Source organism: Artibeus jamaicensis, unplaced genomic scaffold, assembly GCF_021234435.1.
Source record: "Artibeus jamaicensis isolate MK-2021 breed Jamaican fruit bat unplaced genomic scaffold, CSHL_Jam_final contig_387, whole genome shotgun sequence".
NCBI classification, from domain to species: domain Eukaryota; kingdom Metazoa; phylum Chordata; class Mammalia; order Chiroptera; family Phyllostomidae; genus Artibeus; species Artibeus jamaicensis.
The window spans coordinates 796,114-813,058 of record NW_026521812.1 but is presented as its reverse complement, the minus strand read 5'-3'; the positions used below and the strand labels follow the sequence as shown (position 1 = coordinate 813,058).

Sequence of the window (16,945 nt, the reverse complement as noted above, 5' to 3'; positions counted from 1 at the left end):
ATTTTTCTAACTTTAAACTGAGCTACAACGGCCTGACAAGAATACTTAAGTCTGCAAGGAGATGATGGTACAGAATATTTCGATCTGGTTCTAGTTGATCCATTCTAGGAAATGGGCCAATAGGGGCCCACAGGTGGTAAGTGGGCCTGATGCCTTCCTCTGCACAAGTCAAGCATCTCCACCGCCCAGGTGGCTAACACCTATTTCTGCTGCACACCCTCTGGGTGAAGACAATGGGTTACCTCGTTATCCATAAGGGCGGCTGGGGAGTAAAAAGTATTATTATCCATTGGCACCGTGAGGTGATTATCTAAAAACCTCCTAATGAGATAGATCTTAAGGGGCCAAAAAAGAACTGTAATGGGCTCAGAGTGATTTCTAAACTGAAATTCTACCTGAACGTGACGCCACCTGGGCACCTGGAGTGCAGAAATGAACCAGGGGAAATCCATCAGGTGCAGGAGGGGGGTGGTAGGTGTTCAGATTCTTAATTTTATCTAAGACTGGCCGTGGTGCTGTGAATTTCAACATCCCGGGCCGCGGAGTCTGATGTCACCTCGGACCTGCCTGCCACCAGCCTGGGGTCCTGGGCTGGCAGGAACGCCGGACGTGGAGAGGAAGGCCGTGACTGCTTCTTTTTCTCAAATTCCCCGCGGGAGCCCAGAGCCAGGGGCTCCCCTACGTGCTCATCATGTGCACAACCCAAGCCTTTCAAACCGGCGAAGAGGCCTGAGGTCCCGGACGCCAGGGTGATTTTTAGGGTTTTCTTTCTTTATTATTTCCCTTCTTGTTCTCCACAGTTGATGATTTTCTGCAGAAAAACGGCCGAGAAAAAAGAACCTATTTCATTTCCAGTTCCCATCACCGCGATTTCCACATGGATGTGACGTTGGCCTCCACTTCCGAAACAGCCAGGTGACTCACGCGGGGACACCCCGGGGCGGGGCACGGGCGTTTCTCGCCCGGCGGATCGGTGGGCGGGGAGGGGCACGCCGGCCTCCTACGCCCTCTGCCGGCGGCGACGGCGACCGGCCTTCGGGACCTTGAGACGCCCTGCGAAGCCGCCGGGCGTCACGTGACTGGAAAGTCCCCGGTGGAAATCCCCGCCGGCCGCCGTGGTAAAACAGAAAGAGAGAACAGAGAACTGGCAGTCTCCAGCCCTGCGGCAGGCCAAGTACGAGCTCAGAAGCCGCGTGGGCGGAGCAGCAAGAACCCCGGTGGCAGCGGGCGCGACCCACACCCCCTGCCAGCCCAGACAGCAGGCGAGCCCGGCCGGCGTCCATGGGGTGCCGCCCGTGCCCAAGCCCAACCCAGACCCCAACCTGCAGCATTCGCCGGCCCTGAACTGGACTTGGGACTTCGGGAGAGGATCGCGCGGAGAGGTATTCGCCGCGACTGCCCCGGGTTTCTTCCTCCCCGCAAGGGCTGCGGGGGCGCATTTGGCAGCGACTGGAGGGCGGGACTGGTCGTCCTGGCTCTGGCTTTGCAGCGGTCCTGGAGGGCGGTTTGTTGCCCCTTGTAGGTTTTGAGATGCTGAGAGTTGAGGTCGCTGCTCCAAATATTGCGGTGACAGCCCTGGATTCCTCCAGCCAGATTATGCAGAGAACTTAAACTGCAGCTGACTGGTGGAGAATTGCCCCAGAGCTGTTTGATGGGGTGGTCGTTTGTGCTTTGCCCCTTTTCGTGTCTTTTTTTTTTTCCTTTTGGCATACGGGTGGGGACCAAGGGCTGCACACTTATGGCCACGTAGACCTTGCAGAACGTTGTGACTTCTTCCCAGGTTGTGCAGAACCAGTGCAACGGGTGTGATGTTTCAGGGCCATCTTTTCTAGGGAGGGCTTGCAGATACTCGAGAGTTCTGTGCAGGTGGGTGGGTCACTGGACGAGGCCCATCCTTTTAAGTTGTAGCATTGTAAGAGAGGTGTGCATGTAGAAGTGGGTCGTTGGCCTGCATTTTGGGGGGCTGCAGTTTGGAGTGATCTTCGGGCCCCCGCCCCAGCCCCTAACCTACAGTCAGACAGTCTTTGTCAACCGGGGTCGTCCCACATCCTGCCACCTGGCCTCTCAGGAAAGCAGTGGTATTAAGTAAGGAAGGAGCTCAGCTCTCTTCCAGACTGCTTTGTTTCCCTGCCTCTGATCTTTCCTTGGAAAGCGGGTCTGGTCAGGTGTCTCAGGGCAGCATTTCGGAAGAACCATTGTTCATTAAAGAGCCCTCTGGACCAGAGCACTTGTGGCCCAGGTTATAGAGCAGCCAGTTACTGCTCCATTTTTATAGTCTAAGGTGCTTCTTTCATTCTTGCAATTCTTTGTACAATTTTTGAATATTTGGAGGTGTGCTTTCCAAAATTCCATGAGATATTTGATGATAAAAAGTCAGCTGGGTAACAGTAACATAAACAAATGTTAAGGGTAATATTGCATGTCTTATAAATAAATATATATAATATCATGTGACCTATGACAGTACAGTCATATGTCAGAAAAATTTATTCTCTAATTTTAAGTGTGGAACACTTAAGATTGCAATATGTTCTCAGTCTATGTCCTGGAAACTTGGACAGTGGCTTTTGATTTAAGGAGGCCATTCTGCAGGTGTGCAAGACTAAACCTGTGAATGAGATGGCACAGGGTCATTGAATATTGACATTTGCATGTCTTGCATATGATTTACAGCTCTAACTGTTTGAAAGATCTTCAGGTTCAAAAGAAAACAATAGAAGAGTCAAAAAAGCAAAAAGAGGCTCCACCTAGCTTGTTTAAAAACCTTCCTATTGCCCTTCTGTTTCTATCTGGGGCAGCAGGCGTTGTAGCCACAGGTATGGTGCTGTGAGTATAGCAAGGGAAACGAGTTGCAAGACCTGGCTTCTAGGCAAAGCTCTGGCTTCTAGGCAAGACCCGGCTGCCAGGCAAAGCTCACACTGGATGGTGTGAGAGCTGAACAGGACCTGTACTTCTGTTGCCTTAGCTGCAGACTTAGGTGGTCATGTGATTTCAAGAGAGGGAGTAAGGTAGTCTTTGATTTTTAACCCCAGCACCAAGCATGCCTTCAGTAGGTGGACAGACAGACAAATGAATAACATGATAAAAGAGACTTTTGCCATGCCAGAAAGGGGAAGTGTGATGCTTTTATCCCTTCCTTGTGTCTGTGGTCCTACTATAATTTTGCCTAATTTTACCTTCAGGGAATGGTTGACATCAAAGGAGAGATTACTATGTGACCTCTGATAGAGAATGACCTTTCCCAGGCTTCATCTGGCAACCAGATTAGGAATTCTGATCCAGAACTACCACCAGAAAACTCAGAAGCAACCTTGGGGTCATCTAGTCCCACTCTCTTCTTGGGTGGGCCACAGAATTTAGACAACCTTATCAGTGGCTTTAAGTGAGCCTAGACCCTGCCTGGCCAGTAGTCTGATGCGTGAGTGGGATTAACAGTCGCTATGAAACTTCCTAGGGAGTATCTTCATTCTCTAAAACCATCTTTGTCTTTATCTGGGAAATTAGGGTATATGACAAGACACCCTACTAAGGGCCAGTGAATGAGAGCTAGCTTTGGACGCCGCAGAGATCCCACATTATGTCAGTTCACATCATTCCCCACTGTTGGCATGGGTTACGGATGCTGGATTTTGCCCTCTCCTCTGACATATGTCCTGAGTGACCCCCTGGCTGAAATTTCTTTCCTCGTCTGCTGCCAGACTTTCATTTCCTTCCACCCGCTGATTATGTTTGACGATTTCATGGTGAAGACAGGAAAATGCATGAGCGTTGGTGCCTGGAGGATGATAATAAACCTTGGTTGGCTGTTGCATTAAAGTAATTGAGCTCTGATGGCTGCTCTTGGAAGTGTAGAATTTATTGCTCTATTATTGGTGTTATTTTATTTCTTATTCTAATGTTTAAAGTTCAGTGGAAGGCTTGGGAAAGATTGCTGATTGTTTGCTCTTAAAATTGCAAAGCATCTTGCTGGACGTGTAGGCTTTTTTTGTTGGTTATAAAACATTTAGATTTAACTCTTCATAAATATTATAGTAAATTTTATAAATTAACTTTTTGTAAATATTTCTCCTTGGGGCTAAAGAGGAAATTCCAGTCAGATGCCTAGGGGACAGCATCAAATTGCAGGATTTTTCACAAAATATTTACTGTCTTTCCAGTAGAGGGTTATTCCCCTCCTCCTCAGTACCCACTCTCCGCCTTCCTTCTCTTGTTTAGACTAATCTTTAAAAGTGATGTAACTTAAAACAGTCCACTGTGAGTTAATCTTTGGGGCCAGCTAGTGTCCTGGGAGTAGAGGTGACTAAGATCTTTTGCCTGCGGATTAGGGTAATGACAAGATCAAACACTGGGGTTTCCTGCAGGCAGGTATATAGAAGAAGTATCAAAGTCGAGCTAACGGAATGGGTATTTTTCCTCCCTTTCAGGTGTTGTGGAACAACATGATGGCTGAACAACTCCTTCCTCAGGCTTTGTATTTGAGCAATATGCGAAAAGCTGTGAAGATCAGAGAGAGAACTCCGGAAGATATTTTTAAACCTACCAATGGAATCATTCATCATTTCAAATCCATGCACCGATACACGCTGGAAATGTTCAGAACTCGCCAGTTTTGTCCACAGTTTCGGGAGATCATCCACAAAGCTCTCATAGACAGAAACATCCAGGCCTCCCTGGAAAGTCAGAAGAAGCTCAACTGGTGTCGAGAAGTCAGGAAACTTGTGGCTCTAAAAACGAATGGTAAGACATGCTTTTGCCTTGTGTGGCTCCCCCAGTGCTGGGGCCTCTTTCATTAAATTGTAGCAGCATCAGCCCAGATGCAAATCTCATGAGGCCATTGATACCCGAGTATAGAAACTCTGTGGGGCATGTGATGAAGGCAAGCTTGTTTTGTGAATATTTTTATTAAGGAAATTTTCTAGTTGTGCATATTAGAGAACAGAATGCATTGAGGCTTGGGGAATGCATTTCCAAATACCATGCTCTTGTTAGGTAACTTAGGTGTCTACTTCTTTTAACTATTTAATCACCTGTAAAATTGTCTTCCCTGACCAGTAATGTAAATATTAACAGGCTTTAGTTCAAAAGAAAAGCATGGTGTGAAAACTGGTATTGCTGTCATTTCCCACTGTCATTAGAAAATGCTTGTGATGATGACCTTGTACTTCTTGACTTGGTGGCATTTTATGGGTTAACCAGTGAATGGCTGTTGAGGACAAGGGGGGCTCCTGTGTCTGCACCTCCCTTGCCAAGGTTCTGTTGCTTAGGGTCCCGTGATATGAACTAAAAAGATAGTTGAAATTTTTAGCACTGATTTTAGACCTCTGCCTTAGTACTGAATTTCTTACTGTCTGTTAACCTGTCCGCCCAATGTCCCTTTACCACTAGTAGCTGCTTCCTCTTCTGTGCTCTACTCTTTTTTTTTTTATGATTTCTTTTGAGCAAGAGAACGCACATCCCAGAAACATCCAGGCATACTATTTCATGCAGATACAAACCCTACATTAATAGATGTAGATCATTATTTCTTAAGGATTTTATTTGTTTAAGGATTTTTTAAGGATTTTATTTTTAGACACAGGGGAAGGGTGGGAGTAAGAGTAAGGAGAAAGATATCAGTGTGTGGTTGCTTCTCACGCCCCCCTATGGGGGACCTGGCCCACAAACCCAGGCATGTTCCCTGACTGGGAATTGAACCAGCGACCCTTTGGTTCATAGGCCAGTGCTCAATCCAGTGAGCCACACCAGCTAGGGCATATGTAGCTATTATTATTATTACACCAAGAAAGCCTGTCCAAGATCAATTACATGCTTATAATTTAGGTAAGGGCAGAATCTCAGGTCCTTAGATCAGAGACAGTTCCAAACCATCTCAATCAAAGTAATACATACAACCATGTGCAGAAAATCCTGGTGGACAATGAAATGATAAGAATATTCACTTAAGTAACTTAATTGGTACATTAACTTTGGCCATTTGTGACTTGGGTAACTTGGTGTGATGGAGGATGTGTTTTTTTGTTTTTTTATTTTGCTTTGGTTCTGAGGGGGTCTTGTGCATTATCTTAACATCTTGCTTACATTTTTGAAGCATGGATTCTTTAGAAATATAGGGGAAAAACTGGGGATAGCTAGTGTTTCCATTGTTCTTGGCATTGAATCAAGCGATGCATAGAAGTAGGTAATTATGTTAAGTCATCATCAAGGGATTTCTATTTCTGAGCTTGTGGTTTTAACTCTCTCCCATTTTGTTACCAAAAAAAAAAAGGGATGGAGTCAACTTTGTTAGAGTTGGAAACCCAGAGATTCTGCCAAATTAGAAATGTGGAAAAAAATGTGGTTGAAAGAGGAAAACCTTATTATTATGAACAGCATTATTACCATGAACAGCAGTTTAGGTTTAACGTACTCTATTTCCTTAAGAAAAAAAAAGGAATGTAAAGAGTAAACTCTTGTTTTATCGAGATTTGCCATTTAAATCATCAAGGGTTTCACCCTACAAAGAAAACTACAAAAGCCAGTGCATTTCTGGAAATAAGGATTTTTGGGATCAGAATCCTTTTATTTCGCCACTTTCAAGAAAATGTCTTAAAATTCTGGAAAAGGGATAAAAGATCTTTAGTAGAGGGGGAAAACAAATGACATTTCCTCCCTGATTTTTATTAGCGCCTTTTGTTATTTTTAAGCCTTCCCCTCTATGGGTGGGTTCTACAAAGTCAATGGTCTGGGGAGGGGGGTGATTCACAAGTTTGCATTTGAGGATATGAGACTGTGGTGAATGAGAAAGGGAGTAGGTGGCATAAAGTTGAAACTTCATGTGAAAAATTCCAGCGTCTATTGGCTGCCGCGATTTCACTTGTATAATGAGTGGCCTATTCCAGCTCACCCTGACCACACCCACTTGGAAAGTCCAGGGTGCACTTCGCAGTTTAAATGTCTACACACCAGAACAAAAAGTACAATAGCTATTGCTCAATTGCTAGTCAAATAACTTAGCACTGGGGAATTCCAGATGTTACTTAGGGAATTTTATACCAGTGCATCTCAATAAAGAACTGAAAGCACATGAAGAAAAAAAAAAAGCCTTATCTTTGCTCTAGATTTTGCAAAGGGGAAATTTCAACAGAATGCAGTCGTTGCCACACTTCTGTCAAGCAAGACACAAGGCTTGGGCCGCCTTGTTCGTGCATTTGTTTGAACACTTATATAGCTAGTTTTCTTAAGTGTGTAAATTGAAGGGATACTGGCTCTGAATATGTATTTCAGAGTTTTTGTTATAATGATAACAAAACTCTGGGCTTTTTTTTTTTACAGTTTGACTATAATTAAAATTTGATAAAATTTTGGAACTTAATTGCCCTACTTATATACAAAGAAAAGAGTTCATATTTTCTTTTTAAAAATAATTTTATACTTGCCAAAGAGATAAAAGAATTGACCTTTTTTTGTATTAAATATTCTCCGAGAATGTTTATTGTTTGGAGGTTGGAAAAATTGTAGTGTCTGAAACTGTATTTTAACCTATAATAGTAACAAATTAATGGAATAAAATTAGATCTATCTTTTGCTCAAAATGCTCAACATTTTTGAAATGCCAGCCTTAAAATCTGAATTATTTTCAAATGTAGACATCCAGGCACTTACCTTTTAAAAAACACTGCAATTTCCAGCAAGCATGTCCATGTAAGGCATTCCTGGGGGTCAGCAACAGTATGCAGTGTTCGTAATCCCACTTTACAAACCAGGAGAGGGAACTCCTGGGCCCAGAGGCTACAGTGAATGGTCATTTACCACTGAGTCATAGCCAGACCGTCCCTGTCTAGTGAATGGAGGCAAGTTTGGCTTCCTGGTTTGTGCATTTTGCCTTGTGTGTGTTCTCCCACGGGCAGAAGGTAATAGTGCCAGTGTCTTGGCCAGAACATCAAGACATATTAGAAAAGGGACAGACTTCAGAGACCACAATCCAATGCCCTCATTTCACAAAGAGCAAAAAGACTCAGGTTAAGGAATTTCCTCTAAGGTCACCTGAACCGGTTGGGGCAGAGCTGGGCTGGAACCAAGAGCTTGTGATTATCTGTCCCTGGCTCCTTTGCTCTTTTGGTATCAGTCATTAAAAATAAGGATTTTTTCCCCTTAAATCTGGCATCACCTTGTGAAATGTTATCAGTTGACCCTTTGCCTCAGAAGTTCTACCATTTGCATTTCTGCACGCCCTGTTAGGTCTCCTTGATAGCAACAGGGCTTGTTGGCTCTGAGTCCGCTGGGTTTGGATGTGGATTTCTTGAATCGGCTTTCCTTGTGTCCTCAGGTGATGGAAACTGCCTCATGCACGCTGCGTCGCAGTACATGTGGGGTGTTCAGGACACAGACTTGGTCCTGAGGAAGGCCCTCTTCAGCACTCTCCAGGAGACGGACACACGCAACTTTAAATTCCGCTGGCAGCTGGAGTCTCTTAAATCTCAGGAATTTGTGGAAACGGGGCTGTGCTATGACACCCGGGTATGTTTTGTTCCCCCATTAAGCATTTATTGACAGAGTTCCATGGTGGGGAAAAGGGTACCTGAGGCCAGGCCCTGCGCTCAGAAGCAGATGATTTACTAGGTCATATGAGCTTGGCTAAGCAAAGCATCCTGATGGAAAACACCAGAAACCTTCTGAGGGATGAAGCGAAGCTTTTGTCACTGCTGGGAGGCTTCAGGGCAGCAGCTTCCCAGCTGGGTGTCTCTTCATTTTGGCTTCATCGTTCTGATCACGGGCTTCCCTGTGGTGTTTTGGTTGTTCTCAGTTTGATTGTCCTTGGCATGCTTTACTGAGCCAGCCAGTCAAATTCAGAGTTCACCATTCTCAGTCACAAGTTTGGAATTTTTGTGTACATTTGGATGAGGGGCTTCAGCATTATGCCTCATCAGGGATTTTTTCAAAAGCAGGTGCTGTCCCCACTATCCTCCCCCACTCTTGAGTTTGCCTTGTAGTGGAAAAATATAAAGGAAGAAAACCAATATGGGGAAAAAAGAGTGGTCATTTGAATGATGATTTCCAGAAAGGGGAAAAGCAAGCTGAGTTATATAAATGAATAACCATGCAGTGAAATCAGAAAGCCAGAAGGATTTTTTAATACAGAGTACATTCAAACATTTCCCCCAAAATTCTTCCTTTAGAATTGGACTGACGAATGGGACAACCTTGTCAAAATGGCCTCCACAGACACACCAGGGGCCCGCAGTGGCCTTCAGTATACTTCGCTGGAAGAAATACACATATTTGTCCTCTGCAACATCCTCCGAAGGCCAATCATTGTCATTTCAGGTAAGATGCCTGCAGATCACTTGCTTGTATGTGTAAGTGCGTTTCAGCTTTAACGCTTTAGCTCTTAGGAGAACCTACCCTGCCGAAGTAACAGGCAACAGTCGTTAAATTAACTGTGATGAAAGTCACCCGAGGGCCTTATTTTTTCTTTTTCTTTCCTTCAACAGACAAAATGCTGAGAAGTTTGGAATCAGGTTCCAATTTCGCGCCTTTGAAGGTGGGCGGAATTTACTTGCCTCTCCACTGGCCTGCCCAGGAGTGCTACAGATATCCCATCGTCCTTGGCTACGACAGCCAGCACTTTGTACCCCTGGTGACCCTGAAGGACAGTGGGCCCGGTGAGAAAACTGAGCGTTCCTTCACGTTTGTGACTGCTGGTAGACAGCGGTGCTTGTCCCCCTGAACGTGGGTTTGGTCTCTTTCTCCGTGCTGCAGTAGTCTCACCGAAGTGAATTATTTGTATCTGAATATACCATTCTGTCATTTGCTTGGTTATCAACAGTAATGCGGTAGCAGTAATTGTGCAACCCCCTTCCCTTTTGTGTATGGCTTCAGAATTCCTTTTAGCATGTTAGTTGCAAGTAGGAGATATATATGTATCTTACTACTACCATTTCTATTAATAAATGACCAGTTAAGGCACACAGATCCCTTAATACAGTGCATGGAGCAGGTCAGTGTCTATCAGGTTCGCTATTACTATAACAGCTTAATGTGCCGTAGGTACTTGATAAGTGCTTTAGGTATATTACTTCATTTCCTCTCATAGCATCTCTGGGTGCTGTAAGCATTGGTAGCCTTACTTTATGGTTGAGGCACTGGAAGCTCAGAGGGTAATAACTTTCCCAGTGTCCCAGAGCTTGTTGGTGGCAAATTCAGGATTCAAACTCAGATCAGGCTGATTCTGAAGTGTGGGAATTTAACCAACGAGATCCCTCCAGGCTGCTTTCCGTTCTGTGAGCTTCCTGGAAACAGTGCATTTCATATTAGAGTTTAGCGGAGTTTGTTTCCCCGTTTGACTTTGTGGCTAGATAATAGTTTTCCACTCTGTAATTGTATCCTTTCTTTATTTTCAAATGCTAATCATTGTGTGTACAGCTTCACACATCATCTCATTCAGCAGATGTATGTTTTACTTACGTGTTATTTTTTTCCCCTCAGAAATCCGAGCTGTTCCACTTGTCAACCGAGAGCGAGGAAGATTTGAAGACTTAAAAGTTCACTTTCTGACAGATCCTGAAAACGAGATGAAGGAGAAGCTCTTGAAAGAATACTTGATGGTGATAGAAATCCCCGTCCAAGGCTGGGACCATGGCACCACCCATTTGATCAATGCTGCAAAGTAAGCACTTCATCTTCCCCTTGCTCCGTTGCCATCTCTAACTGTTTTTCATTCAGCCACATGAGCTGCTGCCGCCTCAGCGCTCAACAGTGAAGTTACTGCATCCAGCTTCCTCCAGTGCGAAGCAAGCTCAGGGCCTTGTCAGACTCAGAGAGGATTCCTTGTTTGAGGCATTAGTAACTTTGGTTTCCAATGAGAACAAGTAATTTACCCATCATGATTTCCCTGCATATCTGGGTGCTGAGAGTCAAGAGTTGGGGCTTTTAAAAGTTTGTTTACATCAAGGATGGTTGTTTTCTTCCTTGCTCTGGTACTAGACTAGCAACTGAAAGTTCTTAGAAACAAAAGCTTTTTTTTTTTTTCTTAGCTTCTTAGTAAGGACAGACATACCAGACCAGGTTGTTAAATGTGTTTGTGTAGCAGCCACGTGATTTCACCACAAGGAAAGGGGAGGAGACTCCCAGAGTGTACACTGTAGAGGTAGCCAAGTTCTAAACACACTGACTTTATGTTAACGAGGTGCCTGTTTCTTAGAACTTGAAATGTACGAGAGATGAGCTCGAAAGAGGTGAGGGAATTAGTTTGCCAAAGTGGAGAGTAGCAGATTACGGAGAGTCAGTAAGTAATACCCAGGTGTGTGTCTCTTAGTCACACTCATGGCCATTAACTCCAGCAGAGACCAGGCACTGGTTTAAAAATAATTAACAGCAAAATATAGAACACAAAGTTCTGAAGTAGTTCGCACCATGAGGCAGACTAGTGCCAAAAGAACACGCTGAGTAATTTTTTACTAGAAATTTGATCTCTGAGAAGTTAGAAAGTAAAAGTAACTTTTTGAAAGGGGAATAGAGTCATTAAATGTAGAGCAGCCCTTTCTTTAGAGTTATCCATAATTCTGGGTGGACCAGGATTGATTAAAGAAGACTGTGATTGTTGAAATCATGACATCCTCGGCTGTGTAATGTTGGAGGTGCAGACTCTTTGTGATGGGTTTGCAGTTCAGTGACTAGTTCCAGAATCCACTGGAACTATGCTAAAATTTGCTCTTATAAGCTATCGACTTATAATTGTGTGTGTGCATATAAAGTCTCATAATTTTCCTTTTGGCCTTTAGGTTGGATGAAGCTAACTTACCAAAGGAAATAAACCTGGTAGATGATTACTTTGAACTTGTCCAGCACGAGTACAAGAAGTGGCAAGAGAACAATGAGCAGGGGCGGAGAGAGCTGCACCCTTTGGACCCCTCCATCCCCCAGCTGTCTCTCATGGACGTAAAATGTGAAACACCCAACTGCCCTTTCTTCATGTCTGTGAACACCCAGCCTTTGTGCCATGAATGCGCAGAGAGGCGGCAGAAGAACCAGAACAAATCCCCAAAGCCAAAGTCCAAGCCAGGCCCTGACGTGGTGCTTGGAGCCTCTCGAGGTGAGGCCTACGAGCCCACAGCCTGGAACCCCCAGGAGCCAGCTGGGGGGCCTCATTCTGCCCCTCCGACAGCACCCAGCCTTTTCCTGTTCAGCGAGACCACCGCGATGAAGTGCAGGAGTCCTGGCTGCCCTTTCACACTGAATGTGCAGCACAACGGATTTTGTGAGCGTTGCCACAATGCCCGGCAACTTAATATGGGCCACACCTCAGAAAACACGAGGCATTTAGATCCCGGTAAGTGCCAGGCCTGCCTCCAGGACGTCACCAGGACATTTAATGGGATCTGCAGCACTTGCTTCAAACGGACTACAGCAGAGCCCTCCTTGAACCTCGGCTCCAGCATCCCTCCTTCCTGTCATCAGAGATCTAAGTCGGACCCAGCGCAGCTCATCCAGAGTCTCTCCCCTCATTCTTGCCACAGAGCTGGGAGTGAAGCCCCCTCTGGCTGCCTCTCTCAGGCCGCACGGACTCCAGGGGACAGGACAGGGACAAGCAAGTGCCGGAAAGCAGGCTGCATGTACTTTGGAACTCCTGAGAACCAGGGCTTTTGCACACTGTGTTTCATCGAGTACAGAGAAAATAAACGTGAGTAAAATGATGGATTTCTTAACCCCATGTTTTGAAGCCCTGTCTAGAGGGGTTCCTTCTTGACCTTCCAGAAAGGAGCCTCTGTAGGCAGTAGGGTAAAATGTCACACAGAGGGACAGTCACACTGGCTCTGCCAGCTGCACATGGAAGCCAAAACCACAGAATACTGTCTTCCAAATGTGCCCTCTAGATAGAGTTTATTGCACTTGTTTCCATAGATTATTTGGTGTTGTATTTATAAGGTAGACTTTAAACTAGACTTTTTTGGTACAATAGAGAAAACTCAAAATCTGAAGAGCAGCTGGAGAGAGCAGAGTCTCTATGGACATTGTAAAAAAAAATCTGTGGTTTTAGAAACCCCTAATTTGAAAGCAGGACGAGCAGTTAACATGTCTCTATTCTGTTACTGTGACTGACCAGTGTGGGACATTCAAAAGTAAGGGATTTGTAAAATCAAAGCTGTTTCAATGATAGTTAGTATCATTTTTTAAACTTTGCTGAATCCATAAAAGGCAGCATCTTCCCATGTATCTGTTGAAGGCTGGCCTAATCTGGATTTTGAACCCATTTATTTCTTTCAAGTCACTGTTTCATTCTGCGTGGTGACCCCATAGATAATACTGATCGGTATCCACTCTCTTCCAGATTTTGTTGCTGCCTCGGGGAAAGTAGGCCCCACAGCCTCCAGATTCCAGAACGCAGCCCCCTGCCTGGGGAGAGAATGTGGCACCCTTGGAAGCACCGTGTTTGAAGGATACTGTCAGAAGTGTTTCATTGAAGCACAAAATCAGAGATTTCATGAAGCAAAAAGGACTGAAGAGCAACTGGTGAGACATTTTTGAGGTACTTCCCCCTTGTCCTCCTTGCTGGAGCAGCTACTATATTGATTGACACGGCCTTAGCATACCTCATTTAGGAAGTAAATTAAGTTAGCCATAGCATAAAACCTCGTTAAGCCTCCCAAAGCTAGAGACCTCTTGCAGCTGTAGCAGAAGCACAGACATCGATGTAGCCAGCGTACTTTCTTAAATGATCCTTTACCAAGAGCAGATAGGATGAGGAGGCAGAGCATCCAGATGCCCCCACCTAATGGCACAGAAGAAAAACTTTGACTGATAGATGCCTCTCCTATTGTTTACCAAACAGTAGGAATCCGTCTAAATAAATAGTGGCAGTTTATGCATCTCAATAGACTCAAGCTAGGCCAGTGTTTGCAGGCCTCTGGGTTAGGATTGGGGGTTCCACTGGCGGACCTTTGGCCAGGCCCGCTTTTGTGGCGTGGGGAGAAACGTGCTCTTATTCACAGAGGCACATGGAACTCTGCTCCCTTGGTCAGACAGGTAGTCTTCACCCCTCAGGGCTCCCTGTAGCATCCACACCGTGCTCTGAGATCGCACGTGCTTTCCCTGAGAAACGTGAGTCACAGTTCGCTCTGCTCTTTCCCCACAGAGACTGAGCCAGCACAGAGACGTGTCCCGGACCACGCAGAGTGCCTCCAGGCCCAAGTGCGCCCGGGCCTCTTGCAAGAACATCCTGGCCTGTCGCAATGAGGAACTCTGCATGGAGTGCCAGCACCTCGGCCAGAGAGTGGGCACTGGGGCCCACCGGGCTGAGCCTCTTCCTGAAGAGCCCCCCAAACAGCGCTGCCGGGCCCCCGCCTGTGATCACTTTGGCAACACCAAGTGCAATGGCTACTGTAATGAGTGCTTTCAGTTCAAGCAGATGTATGGCTAACATGAAACAGGTGAGCTAGCCCAGCCGTTAGCCAACATGGTGCTATACCCTAAACACTCTGGTGCCACTGGAGGGTCGGTCCCTGCAACAGAAGACTCGAGATTGTCTTTGAGAAGGAGAGGAAAGATAAGTTCCTGGTCGTGGCCTTGAATTTGGTAACTGGAGAACATTCCCCAGTGGCCTTGGAGCAGAGCTTGTGACTGGCAGCAGACTGTCTCCAGTTCAGCCTGCGGCTCTGCCTCCTCTCCTACAAGCAGAAGGCCAGGAGCTTTATGGAGTTGGAGTGCGTGTCAGGACTGCTTCGTCATCTTTCAAGACAGAGTCAGAGCCACTCCACCCGCCTCGCTGCCATGGCTCAGAGGCAGGAAGCTGAATCCGCATGGCCCCCAGGCCCTCTGTGAGCAGGCCTTGGCCCATGGGCCCTCTGTGAGAAGGCCGGGAAGCTCAGGGAAAACGGACGTTTTCAGAGTGTCAGTAGTTCGTGGTTTTTCCTTACCTGCCTCATTCCTTTCTCGTGGACTGTGATTCTGAGGCTGCTGAGACTAAGTACATTCTGTAAAGCAAACCAGCTGCTCTTTACAATATGCACCTTGTAAAAATTAGAATATTTTAGTGGGAAGATGTGTAACTCTTGGTTATCACTGTCTTCACTTCCAAAGAGGCTAAGTTGAACTGAGGTGTGCATAAATAGTGTGTACATATATAATGTACCCTTGTGTATAAGGGTTTTTTGTGTTGTTTTCCACCATGTCGAAATGCTGCCCTAGAGTAAGAAGACCGAACAATAATAACCTATTTTCTGGTTGTTGTTGGGGCATCACCTGTGTGTACAGCCTTCATGAACTCAACCTGCTACCTTGGTAAAGGCCTTGTGTCGGTGGAGTTTACTTTATTTATTTTATTGCAGACTTTAAGGTTATTTAAATGAAGTTGTTTCTTCTGCTCCAGGGCAAATACTGTTTGCCGTGAGCATGCTGCGCAACCGGGCAAGTTCCTCACGGCAGGGGAGTCAGCCTGTCTGATGCACTTTGGTTGCCTTCCCTGGGAAGAAAGGAATTGCAGCAGTCGTAAATTTATTAAAATCCATGTTTCTTCCTAATGAAACTTTGGCCAGACCCATGTCCCAGCCACAGTATATAATTGTCTCCGACTATTCTACCTCCCTAGAGAGAACATTGGAAAGGAGCAGGGATGGGATTAGAGAAGGTCCCAGAGTGAGATGTGGCCTTTGATGGTGGTTTTATCTGCTGTGTTAATGCTGGGTCCTGGGGTGCAAGGCAGCGGTCTTGCGTCCAGTGACACCGTAGCTTTGGGACGGCAAAGCCCTGTAACCATGAGCATGAGGAAGTTTCTTTCTATCCTTGGCCTGCAGTCTCCCTATGTGCTTTATGTCGCCGTCATGCTGATTCTAAAGAACAGAGGAGAGGAACACATTGTCCACAGAGGTCTGGACTTCTGACAGGAGAAGACTGGCAGTCTAGAACTCTACATGGTCTTCCGTGTTTTCATCTATTTCCTTTAAGGTTGATATTTTAATATTTTGTGTATAAATATTCTCATGCTTAATGTGAAACAAATGGAATTATTTATACTTCTTATAGAAAACATTTGGAATTTGCACATTTAGTTATCCCGGTAGAATTGTTTACTCCATGGTTTATTAAAATTTCCCTAAATAATTGTAACTTTCCACAAAAACCAATATTAAAAAATAAATTATTTAAGAACAAGTGTTGATGTTTTCTACTTATGAATGCCAAAAAAAGAAGGCCTGAATGTTAAGACCACACTTCCCAAGCAACTTTATTTCAAGGTGGACCTGGGCAGGGGATACGTGGGTAGCAAGAGGACTTTGTGAAAATCATAACTGTGTGAGGGTAAGACATTGGGTTTGCCAGCAGGACCCCAAGGCCCAGATAGGAGTGCCCGTTCCCATGAGCTGCTAGGACCCTGTGCTTCTCTAAAAATTCCTGCCCTAAGCCTTAATAACATGCAGAAAGAGGAAGGAGGAAAGAGACAGGAAAGGAAGAGAAATGGGAGGAAGGAAGACTGGCATAGATTTCCTGCATTAGACCTTAGAGGAGGTGACCTAGGGCAGCAATGGCCACGAGGACTGTCCCGGGAAATTATAAAATGGCACATTCTTCTGCCCAAATGTACCCATAGAAATTGATTCAGGAGTACTGGAAAGCTCCCGGACTCTTTCTTCTTCTTCTTTTTTAAGTTTTCCAAGAGATTCTGATCATCAGACAGATTTTAGAACCACACTTTTAAAAAATTATAATCTTTTAATTTATGGGAAATTTTAATATACAAGAAAGTCAAGTATAAGGAACCTCCAGATAGCCATCATCCAGCTTCAGCAATTACCAACATTTTGCCAAATATGTTTCATTTCTCACCTCCTCTTTTTTTTTTTCTGGATTATTTCAAAGGAATCCCAGATACTGTGTCCTCACACCTGCATGTACAACTGTGTGCATCTCTAACTGAAGAATATGTTCTTTTTTATATAACCACCATTATTACACCAAGATAAATTGTTTCTGA

The 16,945-nt window shown here is 45.1% G+C and overlaps 1 protein-coding gene across 2 annotated transcripts; it reads left to right on the top strand.

Annotated features, from left to right (window-relative positions):
- Nucleotides 1-1,121: 1,121 nt before the first annotated feature.
- On the top strand, nucleotides 1,122-16,115 carry TNFAIP3 (TNF alpha induced protein 3). 2 transcript variants are annotated; one of them, XM_037148816.2, is made up of 9 exons: nucleotides 1,122-1,382; nucleotides 4,425-4,737; nucleotides 8,306-8,496; nucleotides 9,156-9,303; nucleotides 9,471-9,641; nucleotides 10,465-10,645; nucleotides 11,760-12,658; nucleotides 13,307-13,504; nucleotides 14,111-14,198. In XM_037148816.2, the coding sequence occupies exons 2-8, from the start codon at nucleotides 4,440-4,442 to the stop codon at nucleotides 13,501-13,503; spliced, it is 2,085 nt and encodes a 694-aa protein (XP_037004711.2). In that variant the 5' UTR covers nucleotides 1,122-1,382; nucleotides 4,425-4,439; the 3' UTR covers nucleotide 13,504; nucleotides 14,111-14,198. The 2 variants fall into 2 exon arrangements, with proteins under 2 accessions (XP_037004711.2, XP_037004710.2); XM_037148815.2 differs by having other exon boundaries at nucleotides 1,123-1,382; nucleotides 13,307-13,488; nucleotides 14,111-16,115.
- Nucleotides 16,116-16,945: the final 830 nt, after the last annotated feature.

Coding starts and splice junctions, on each gene's coding strand:
- TNFAIP3 (XM_037148815.2), top strand. CDS start 4,440: ATGATGGCTGAACAACTCCTTCCTCAGGCTTTGTATTTGAGCAATATG. Junction 12,659..13,306: donor CGAGTACAGAGAAAATAAAC/GTGAGTAAAATG, acceptor ACTCTCTTCCAG/ATTTTGTTGCTGCCTCGGGG. Junction 13,489..14,110: donor AAAGGACTGAAGAGCAACTG/GTGAGACATTTT, acceptor CTTTCCCCACAG/AGACTGAGCCAGCACAGAGA.